The 12361-nt window shown below is 34.2% G+C and overlaps 2 protein-coding genes across 2 annotated transcripts; both read right to left on the reverse strand.

Annotated features, from left to right (window-relative positions):
- Positions 1-5309: 5309 nt before the first annotated feature.
- Positions 5310-7378, reverse strand: LOC114167591 (protein ASPARTIC PROTEASE IN GUARD CELL 2). The gene has a single exon (XM_028052697.1). It carries the CDS (start codon positions 7175-7177, stop codon positions 5780-5782), a length of 1398 nt encoding a protein of 465 aa, XP_027908498.1. The 5' UTR covers positions 7178-7378; the 3' UTR covers positions 5310-5779.
- Positions 7379-9194: 1816 nt separating this feature from the next.
- LOC114166627 lies at positions 9195-12080 on the reverse strand. The gene is made up of 3 exons (XM_028051381.1): positions 11737-12080; positions 11311-11408; positions 9195-9838 (listed from the first exon to the last, which is right to left on the reverse strand). The coding sequence occupies exon 3, from the start codon at positions 9812-9814 to the stop codon at positions 9428-9430; it is 387 nt and encodes a 128-aa protein (XP_027907182.1). The 5' UTR covers positions 9815-9838; positions 11311-11408; positions 11737-12080; the 3' UTR covers positions 9195-9427.
- Positions 12081-12361: the final 281 nt, after the last annotated feature.

Raw genomic sequence — 12361 nt, forward strand, 5'->3', positions numbered from 1 at the left:
TTGAACTTCAAACAGGGAAATATATTTCAAATAACATATTCACATTATTTATGCCAAAAAAATGCACAAAATACAAAACTGAAATTAACAACACATTTGAATTACCTTTTTGTTATGTGCACTGTTCCCAACCATCACTTGAACAAATCCTATCAACTGCAAAAAAAAAAACAAAGAAGAATCAACAACAGACACACACATACCACATTTCTAACACAACCCTTAAATATATTAAATCTCTGAAATTTTGTTCAAAAACTAAAACGCAGGTCCCCACTTAATTACACTGGGGTTTCCACATTAATGTGACAGATGTTGTTTCTTTTTTTAGGATACCTGTCAAACCATTTCATGAATTTCATTTCATAAGCATTCAAACAACCTCCAAACAACCAAACATTACACCCCACAACACACGCACAAACGCGAAACCGTTGCCCAACAATCCTAACATATAGGCACGAATGCCCTAACAATTTCTAAACCAAGAAAAAGGTAAAACATCAATAACCTATGCTTGAATTGGTGAACAAACACACTAAACAACCATCGAATGGTGTAACATCCTTAGTTTTAATAAATTTTATTATTTATTGTATCTTTACTTTAAATTTAAGAGTTAGAAAATTATGTGCTTTTACTAATGTTTTATATTATATCTAGATATAGTTTAAACATTAAAAAAAATCGAGTAGTTTTAAGAAATATTATAAGTAAGTAAAATAAAAATAATAATAAAAGTAAATAATAGGAAGAAAAAATATATATATATATATATATATATATATATACATATTAAAGCATTATAAAAAAAAGAAAGAAAGAACGAAACTTCTAAAAGATGAGAACATGAGTAGACAAGGAAATAAGAAAAAGAAAAACAAAGAAAAGAATAGAAATAAAACAAAAAGAAAGAAGATAAGGAGATTTAAAGGAGTTTAATCTTAATACATGGAAGATAAGAATAATTAGAAGTGATAACCTTACATTTAATGCATGCACTCATTACTTGGACAAGTTGGCACATGCTTGGCTTGTAAATGGATGAAAGAAAGATGACCTAAGATTACTTCATACACATGTATTACATGGATCACTTTGGAAAATTTTGGCTTACCTTTCATTAATGAAAGGAATCTTATCCTAACCTATAAATACATGGAAGAGATGTAAAAAGAGTGAAGGTGAGTTATGTGAAAAAAAGAGAAGAAAAGAAAAGAGAGTGAGAGAGAGAGAGAGAGAAAGAAAGAGAGAAAGTTGAAGATAAAGATTGAAAGAGAGATCTTAGACTTCTAAAAGTATTGCTAGAGTGTCCCCCCAACTAACAAGGAGGTAAGGGGGGAGTGAGGCTAAACTATTTTTATATTAATCTTGATAAACTTATTGGTGTTGTATTAATCTTTTATTTATTTTGAATCATATATTATTTTATTTACTTCCATTTAACTTATTTTCATTTATTATCCTCTTATATTTATATTATTTAGTCGATATTCAGTTATGCACTTATCCTATTTAATTATTTTATTTAATTTATCTCAAGTTATCTACTGGTCATGTTCCTTTATTTTATTTTATTTATCTTATGCATTAGTCCCATTTATTTATTTTATTTAATCTTCACTTACGTACTAGTCCTGTTTATTTAATTGATTTAATTTTTCTCCAATTATGCACTAGTCTTGTTTACTTATTTTATTTAATTTATCTCTAGTTATGCACTGGTCCTGTTTATTTAATTTATCTTCAGTTATGCATTGGTCCTGTTTATTTATTTTATTTTATTTATCTCCAGTTACGCACGGGTTCTATTTATTTATTTCGTTTAATTTATCTCTAGTTATGCATTGGTCTTGTTTATTTATTTTATTTAATCTATCTCCAGTTATGCATTGGTCTGTTTATTTATTTCTAATATATCTGCAGTTACGCACTAGTCTTGTTTAATTTATATTTTTGTTATTATATTTATTTATAACATTCTAAATCCTTATCTAGTTATTTATTTAAAATTCTTGCTTTCATTCTTATTTTATCAATATTTTATAATTCAAAAAAAAGTTAAAAAAAAGTAAAAGTAAATATTATTTTATTCAGTGATCTTGGATGGAAAAAAAATTACATGTACACTTTATTGTTATTTTATATTCTTTGTGTATAGTTTATACAATGACATAATTTGATAGTCATCACATTTTATGACCTTTGAAAATGTCCAAGAGTATGTTAGTTAAGTAGAGTTAATTCTGGTTTCAATAAGTTGAGATTAAATCAGTCAGAGTGTTTGTATTTAGGAAGTCACAGTTTGGTACACTACGAGAAGAAAGGCAAGGACCATAGTGGGGTCTAAGGAAGTTTTGTTAGTTTTGAAATGGTGATTTTAGCCAAGAAGAGGGGTTGAATTAGCTTTATAAAAAAATTTTGAAAGTTTAATCCTCTTTTCAATTGAATCTAATGGACTGAAAAGTTTGGATGTAAATGCACAAGACCATTACACTTTCAGTCGATTAAAATATAAATCAGCAGACTAATTTGTTCTTGTAGCTATGAAACAATCGATTAAAAAGACAAATCAGTCGGCTAAAATAATGGAGATTTATGCAGAATGCAGAATTCACAAATTCAACTCAAACAACAATCTTTTACATACATGTATAAAGCCTTAGATTACATAAGAACACATTCAATCACACCAAAGAACGAATTACTTAGTTTTCTTGAGTTTTTAAAGAGATTCAAAGTGAGTGAGATGAGGGAGAGAGAATTGCACAATTGTTTTTATATTGGTTCACTCAATCACAAAGCTACATCTAGTTTACCAGGACAACCTGAGCCTGGTTTCCACTACATTCAAAAGTTTTACAAATCACACACCAAGATTATACTTTTGAACAAAGAAACTCACAAGATTTTTGACTCACACAAAAATCTAAACACACACCCTGCAAGAATCACACTTACATACCTGAAATCACATCAAGCAAACCAACCAAAGGCACAAGAACATCCAAACTTGATGGTGGTTGTCCCTAGCCAACTATACATGTGTTCTTCAAGCTACTCACAAGCCAAAATGCCTCCAAGATCAACCAAGATCTTCAAAACACGAGTTGTAGTTGTGTATTGCAAAGAGAGAGAGCTTTCTAGAGAAGAATGACAAAGTTTCGTGCATAAAAATCTTAGATTCGCACCTCTGCTCGCGAAAACACAACTTATATAGTTTGGTTTAAGTGAAAATAATCGATTGAATTTTCCATACAGTCAGTTGATTTCACTTTACTTAAGTGAAATCAGTCGATTGAAAAATAATTCAACTAACTGAATGCATTCATACCAGAAACTATATACAACAAGCCTTTGAACCTGTTAAAACTCATTTTAACAAATTAAAAGAGACACACTAAGGCACACAAGACATCTAACCTATGTCATATAGCCTACGAACAAGATATAACACAACACATTACATTTAACATGGTATTTTCAGATTTAATACATTAAAACTAAATCTTCAAATGGATCTTCATCAATCTTCATCAAACACCTATGATCTTCATGCACAGGGCTTTATCAATTCTTCGCTTCAAGTTTGCTTGTGCCAACAAGTTTTACCAAGTAGGTGATATCTGGATAGTTCAGAATATCACACTAGACTAAGATATTCATAGGCCAAACTTAGGACTATTCTATACCTGCTTGGCATCGCAAAGGTTAGGTAGTGAGTATATATCTCTTTTATGTGTCTATAAATGTATTGTTTGTTGAGTTTATTAAGATTGATATTTAAGGCTTATAAATACCTCACTCCCTCCATATTTTTCTTTCATATGTACGTGTGGCATGAGTAGAAGGGGAACCTGCTTAGTGAGAGTTGTTCGGGATATTATTGGTAGATCTTCTGAAGATTGACTTGTTTTTTATAATTTATATTAATATCTTGAGAAGATATTAAAAATATAGATAATCTTCTATTCTGATGTAGAACTCTTAATATTATACAAATACATATTTTTATAATATTTCATGAACAATTACAGATATGTAAACTATTGATATATATATATATATATATATATATATATATATATATATATATATATATATATATATATATATATATATATATATATATGAAGTTATGTTATTGTTAGTGTCCTCTTAAGAAAAATCTTATTGTACAAAAAAAAATCAATTCCATCTTTTTATCAAATAATTATTATTTATTATAGTAGTCAGGGTGTCACAAATGAAGTCGACAATGGACAATGCAAAGGAACCTAACACAAATCGTGGGTGATTGCAAGAATGAAATGAAGAATAAAATGCACTGATAAACCACCGATCGTCATCAACAACCCAAACCTCAGGCCATGTTTCTTTGTTCGTTGAAGTTGCGAGGCATTGCTTCTTTTTTCATTGAAGTGATCTGCCAAAAGGAGGGAACTTTGACTTCTCTCTCAAAACCAATTTGGGGGTTCTCTCTCATCAAGTTGATTCTCTAGTTTTCGCTCAAACGTTTTGGGATTCATCTTTCTTCATATGCTAATTTCAGTTTCCCTCCTTACCTTCCACATGTGTGCCCTTGCAAAGAAATAACAAAATAAAAAATAAAAAAACAAAAGTTAGTGGACACATCAATGATGTAAAAAATGAGTAAAAATTTTGGAGTCAAAATAAATTTTTGTAGATAGATTACACAACAAAACTCGAGAATGACAAAAGAACCAAGTCAACTCGAGAATGTGTTGCAATAAGAGCATGATATTAAAGGAAAATTAAAATTAGAAATGATCATGATCAGCAAATTTTGGGACAGTAAGTTTCATAGAGTTTGTTTTCTTACTTATAGGGTTAAAAAAGGGTTTCTAACCATACTTAAAAAGGTTATTCGGTCTTTGCATTTGTTTAAACATCAACCTTTTGATTTCACATTAGTTTTTGCTTTCTCAGCTGCCTTCTTTGTTCCTGTCGTCTTGCAAGATTCTCTTCTCTTCAGTAAGTCACTTTACACTCTTTTCAAGTGTATATTCAACTTGTTACCTTCTTCACTTAATTACATCTCTTTTTTAAGATCTCTTTCAGCTGCATACTTTAAGAGCTCGTTAATTAGAGGATGATAAGATATGTTGTCTTCGAGAAAAAAACAATCACTTCCTTTTTTATGAAAAAAAAAAAACCTCGTTAGTAAAAAGAAAACGTACATGCTTAAATTCCAAAATAAACTTAAAAACAAAGGTAGACCCAAAGCCCAGAATCACTATTACAAAGGGATTAAATAAGAAATTAAACTACCAAAAAGTCTGCATGCATTCTTAAATATTCTTAAATTATGTAAGTGACGGATTCAAACGTCTCAAACGATGGTGAACTGTGATTATTCAATTCCTGCACCCACCACCTTTATCTCTCTCTCAGAAGCTCACTCCTAAACCAGCAACATCAACATCAACATCAAAGCATGTTTTTCTATGTACACTTTTTTCTGCGTCGACCGAAAAAGCAACCTTTTTTTCTACTATAGTTTTTCCATGCTTCTTTTGACCACATAATTAGATTCCCCGGCGATGCAGCTCTGGTGAATTGCACTGGCTAGCATTACACTAAAATTAAAGAAGTGGAAAAAATTGGCAGTGACACTGAGGAGTTTAGTTATTTTGAGAGGTATAATACATGAATGAAGCAATGAAAATGAAAGGAGATGAGATGGGTAGGAGAAAGGAAAGGCGAAGACTTAACAAAACTCAGATGGTGGGTGCTCAAGAATCTTTGTTTCCCTAATTCAACAGACATTGGGTCCAAACCCCACAAAACCATTGTCACCATCAACCGAAATCTGAATACCCTCTTGCTGAATATTCCCTATAATGGAAAGCCCCGAAGGCGAAGCCGCAAAGGCAAAACAGAAAGTTCCGGCATCATCAGCCGGAATTAAAAAGTTTCTGGCCGGAAGGGTTAAGATCTGTCCACCGGAAAAGTAAAAGGAGACGGTGGGCACCCGAACCGTCACAAAGCCGTTCAAATCGTAGCAGGTGTCGAAAATGGAGAGTCCGGGTGCCCGAGGCAGGTTCGTGGTCTGCGCAAGAAAAGCGTCCCGGAAGGCATGGTAAGCCACCGTGGGAAGCCTGGTGACGGCGGTGCCGGTGTCCATCACGGCCCCTCCGTCGCCCAGATCAGTTACCCGGAAAACATCCTCCGATATGTTCAGCCGCGAGCCGCCAACTCCGAGACCCGAGAGCCCAACGTAGTAGAAGCTGGGGAAGAAGGGGTTGGGAATGAGTGGGACCCACGCCGCTCCCAGCGGCAATGCCTGCCGTCCGAATTGGAGCGAGCCGGAGGAGGCGCTGCCGCGAGAGAGCAGACAGTAAGCGAAGGCGCCGCCGGTTTGGCCACCGAGCTGGCCCACGAAAGACATGGGCCCGGCTCCCAGGCCCAAAAGCCCAGCCGCTCCCACGAACATGCCCTGGTTCCATGTGCCGCAGCCGATGGCCGTGTTCCGGATGAGGGTCCGCCCCAGCGTGATTGTTTCGAGCGCAAGCGTGCCTCGGGTGTAGGAGCCGTCGCCATAGGCCACCTCGTAGCGACACCTTCCCTGGTGGCAGCCGGCGTCGTCGAGCTGGTCGCAGACGGAGGAGGAGCAGGAAACGCCGGCGAATGAGGCGGAGAGGGCGGGGTTGAAGATGGGATCGGACTGGTTGTAGCAGTGGTCGCAGGGCTGGCACTGGACCCAGACGATGTCACTGCCTGAGTCTATGACCATGTACTGGTAAGTTGCAGGGCTTCCGATTCCTATTCTCACAAAATACTCTCCGCTACCTTCCTCTGTCCCCGAAACGACGTCGGATCCAAAGGACGCTTCTTCCGCCGCTTCCTCCTTGTAAGCATGGCTGATACTGATAACGATAGAGGATACCCTTTTGACGTCGCGTTTCATTCGTTGGTTGAAGCGGGTGGTGTGATCCTTGGCAGGGGTGGTGCTGATTTTGTCTCTGTGAAGAACCTGAACTTTCCAATCTCCCTGCTTTTCTTCTAACTCTTCTGTTTCTTTAGATGGGTTCTTGAGTTTAGTCGCTGCCATTTCTTCCTCCACGTTCAGCTGTTCGAAGTGGGAAGAAGCCAAGGAGCTGCAGATGGTTATGGTTAGAAGCAGGAAGAAGAGAAGAGTGTTGACAACGGCCATGGTTGTTGGTTGGTTGGTGAGGAAGGACTCAGCGCTCCATATTCACTTTCCGTTGTTCTTTCATTATATTGGTGTTTCGTTTTGGGGGAAAATGGTCCATTATGCAGAGAGAGAGGAAGAGTACTGTTATAATTGAAACCAAAAGTACACACATATCTAGTGTAAAGTCCCACATTAATTAATGTTAAGGAAAATGTTAATTTGTGTTTTTAAAAGATGGTTGATAAAACAAGAAAATGTGTGATTGATTAACAAGCCGACAGGAAAATCCTCTGCTACACGTGTTTGTGTTGTGTTTGTGATTTCCAGCAAGATGCCACACACAGACAAATTGAGGCACAGACATACCTCGTAAATCATGTTGGTTTTTTTTTTTTTCTTAAACCACTCGGATGAATATGCAACGAGGGGAAGACGACAAAAATGTAACACACAGTACAAGTGTGAAAAAAAGTCCATCCTCTATCTAATTCCATGTAGTTATACATTAGTGTGTAGTAAGAACAGAGGAATTGAAAATGATTTGGGTACTTTCGGTGGGGATGTTTCATTTGAATTGAATATATATAAAAATAAGGAGAAATAGGAACAGAGGTTAACGTTGTGGTAGGATTTCAAAAAGCACGACAGAGTGCGGATTTTGTGCATTGTTTGTTGGGCATAATGCCTCTTCCTGCTTCACCATCATTACTATTTTTTTTTTCTTTTCTACAATTTATGTCATTTTCGTATTTATACTAATAAGTTAGTGAGAAGAAACAGAGTAGCTGTCAACAACTTTGACTTGATATAATGTAATAAATATAAGAAATAATATTAAATAAAAGATAACTTTAACAAAATTTCAAATATGATATACCAATAATTTTGTTAGTCCATCAAGCTCATTTAACTTTGGATATTTAAAGATTAAAAAAATGTGTCTTTGGAAGTAGAAAAAATAATTGACATTCAAAACAAACTTCTTCTTTTTAGATGTACTAATTATAAATTATAGATAAAAAGAAAAGAAAAAAAGTTTCAGAGTAATTAATTCATGTAAACAGTGAATTACCTTTTTAATGTATGTAAAGTGTTTATTTTTTTAAAATGTTATGAGATTGGGTAAGATTCCTGTTACCACTATTTTTTTCAAATAAGTTTTCACACTAATAACGATTTTAAATTTTTTTTTTCTGTTTTAACCAAGTCGAATTTTGAGTGAAATTTTTTTTTTAATAATGAAATGGTCTGAGAAGACTTCGATTTAAATTCTTTTAATTTGTTTTCATTATTTATTTAAATATATTTTTAATTTGTTTAAAGTAAAATGATTTTATAATTTTATTTTTTTTATTTAATGACTTATTTTTTGTTTTTTTACTTAACTAATTTAATGTTTAAAATTAATTTTATTAATTAAATACATGTTCATTTCATTATGATCAAAATAAAGATTATTGAAATGAAAATTATTGATCAATCTATATGAATCAAAATTTTATTTCAGACCCTAAAATGCATCGTTTATAATTAAGAATGTAAAACTACCGTACTCGAATTCATAATAATAAAATGGATCAATCAACTAAAAATAAGTCAAAAAATTATTTTTACTACCATAAAGTCACAATCAGATAAATATTCGTTGATGTCTTATTATTTACCTGCACTCTATTAAACATTTTATATTAAGTCATCTCAATTTTATTAGCATAATATTCAATTAATTAAATTTTTCTAAACATTAAATTAGTTAAATAAAAAAATAAAACATAAATCATTAAAATATAACAGCATAAATAGTATAAATCATTTTACTTTAAACAAATCAATAATACTTAAATAAATGATAAAAATAAATTAAAATGAAGTTCACAATTAAAAAAGAAATCTAACACTAGTCTTCGCGCATCTGATAACTTAAGACCTAAAAAGAATCTAAAATGATCGTTCCTAAGACTTCAGTTGAAACAGAAAAAGAAAATTTTAAGTCTTCATTGACGTGTAAACTTCTCAGAAAAAAGAAAGAGAAAAGTACAAATCGTCAAGCGTAATACAATTTCATCTCTGACAAATATGATAACACTATATAAATTAACCGTTTCAAAGAGTCCTATGAAGAAGCTCCCATCGGGATGCAAGTTAGACTGAATTTTACACTGATATGAAATCAATTCAAAACTTTAGAAAGAAAAAACTAATATTCAGGGTACAAAACATTTTCCCCTGACGATCACTCAAACATATTCTTAGAAGAGAGGAGCAAAATCAAATTTTTCCCTTGTCTTCTTCCTTCATCTTCTTCTGCCACCTTCTCTTCTTGTAATCCTGCAACATCTGGGGCATCTTCTCCATCAACTTTGCAGTGTTCTCCCGCTTCTCGGCAGATATCCTATCACATTTGTGTCCTTTCCTCCTGGTCTTCATCTCCTTTCTTTCAGGATCATAGGGCCAATCTTCCCCAGTAAGGAGCACTTCCTTTCGCAGTCGGGCACGTCGTCGAGCACTGATACTCAGTGGCTTCCATGCCCCCAGGTCCCAGTATCCCCATACTCCCTTAGCAAGTTCATCCTTGTATTTCACTAACTTCTCACGCCAAGGATATTGATATTCTGCTACTGCCTTTGCCACCGAACCAACACCCTTGCCCGCCATAACGTAGCAACAAACTCTTTTGCTCTACACATGACAACAGCCACTCAATCAAGCAAATCTACAAACAACTTCTAGGCAAACATGTTTTCTATTTAAGACCAAATGATTACATACTACATTCATATCGCTTATTCTCTGAAAATAACATGTATAACGAGAGAAACAAAAAATTCCAGAGATCGGAACAACTGAAGAAGCAAACAAAATCCAATTTAGGTCATGATATCAAAACAGAAGAGATCGGATCTAATTCATAATTGAAGAAATTGGCTGTTTGCTCATTGCTAGGGATTTAGATAAGCCCAAATCCATGCTTTTATTTTTTTCATTTTCTTCTGCCATTGGTAGTTTCTCACCTGTTGATAATTTTGACTTTAAAACTTAGCAACCAAACAAAATAACTACTGAGGCCATAAAAGAATAAGAAGAAACAATAGAAGAATAAATATCAAATCATAACTCATCCAACAACTACCAAAATCCAATGGATGGGAGCTTGTTGAAATTTGTAATTCTTTTATAATAGTTATAAGTAAATTAAGAAATTAAACATTGAATTAAACATCTTCAACATATATCGGTAATTGACAGTAACCATGGAAACTCATCAGCCTTAAATACTAAAAAATTAATTCAAAACTTCATTCAACAGTAGTGACCATGTACAATTGCTGGCTGCAAAAGCAGATGACAAAAACATATTACAGAATGCTTCTCTCTATAACAACATACAGGTCTACTTAACAAATACTTAATAGCAATATGACATCATACAACAGCAACAACATTGCAACTTTGCAAGGCGTAAATAGAACACCAGATGTTGAACCCCAGTCCTGAATAAGAATGTGTTGTGTTTAAATAACCGCAACTACAATCTATATCATGCATTCGTAAAAGGCTAGTGGCCCCAATAACCAACGCAACATTTCCTTGTACAATCAGAGCCCAGTGAACACCATTGGCAATTACAACATTTTGGTACAAATCGTTATATTGATAATATTTACTCCAAAAATCAGACACTCAGACCACTGACAAAACTTTGCCTACGAAAATAAAAATAAATTGCCACCATATAAATGCATGAAATTTCCATAACATGCAAACACAAACAATAACTGTCACCAATAATAAAAATAACAACAATAATAAATGATTAATAACAACCTTAACAACTAGCTTTACTTCTAACTCTAGCATACTACTATAGCACGACCAGAACCCACTACAACTTCAGAATGTTTCATAAACGAAGATCGAAGTAAAAAGGGGTCAAAATTATTAGATTTAATCAGATTAGTCAAATCAAAGTTGCATCAGCAACGACAGTTTCCCTATTCCCTATTTCATCAGTCTAGAGGGAGCAAAAACGAGATATACAAATGTAACTTCACAAAAGCAATATCAAGTTAAAAGTACAGAAAACATATTTCACTCCATCAAGTATGGTTAGAGTTTGAAATATGATTAACAATGAAGGAAAAGACGCATACCAATACCAACGAATTGATCGCATTAGAATCACAGCCAGGCTTATTCGCAGGAACTTTGGGAAGACCAGTCACGTTTTCGCCAGAAGCGTTTTCCTTCGCTGAAACGACATTAGCATCAAAGGAAAGGAATGAGACAATCAGAAGCAGAAAATTAAACTCGGCACCAGCGAGTACAAAAAAATTAAGGTCGTAGAGCAACAGGAATCACGACGAGATTCATCGAAATCAAGGAAACGCGATTAAGAAAATGAAGCGGTGATGAGCTACTTTCTGTGTTTGGCGTTATTAATAGGAGCATAGATGTTTGCGTTAATTGAAGGTGCGTGGTGATAGGAGCGGAAATAAAAGAGAATGCGAAGGATGGATGAAAATAAAAGGCATTGAATAAGGAAATGGAAAGAAGAAAGTGAGAGAGAAGGTAGTTACCGAGAGGAGTGGAGGCGGTGCTGCGGTGGAAGAGATCGGTGAGGGGAGAGAGAGCTCCGATCTGATTGTGAGGGAGGTGATGAGCGGTGCGAGAGAAGGAAGGGAAGGTTCTGGAAAGTGAAGAAGAGGAAGAAGAGAGCAACTTAGACTTGGACCCAAGACATCGTGATATGGTGATGAATTCTGGGAGATTGAAGGAATGACGATTTGAGAGAAGAGAAAGTGACAGTGGGGTTTCGCGGGCGTGCGGAGCCAACGCGATGAACGGAGAGGATCTTGTAGGAGGAACACCTAAGCTGTTGTTCTAGGTTTCGGATCTCTCCCGTGGTATTAGCTAAAAACTTTAATTTTTAAATGATGATAATTCCTAATTTATACAATGTAAATACAAGTGCATTCTTTAAGATTTTTTAAATATGAATAATATTACAGTAGTAGTAGACGATAACAATGTAATATTATTAAGTTAATATATAAAATAAATGATATTTATTAAAAAATCTCAATTTGAGAAAACCTTAACCCTAGATTTTTCCAAATCCTACAAGAAGATGGACAAGTATTACGATTCGAACCGAATCGAATTACCCAACACAAGATCTAACAACCCGGACAAGGTTTCAGA

Source organism: Vigna unguiculata, chromosome 2 (assembly GCF_004118075.2).
Source record: "Vigna unguiculata cultivar IT97K-499-35 chromosome 2, ASM411807v1, whole genome shotgun sequence".
Taxonomy (NCBI): domain Eukaryota; kingdom Viridiplantae; phylum Streptophyta; class Magnoliopsida; order Fabales; family Fabaceae; genus Vigna; species Vigna unguiculata.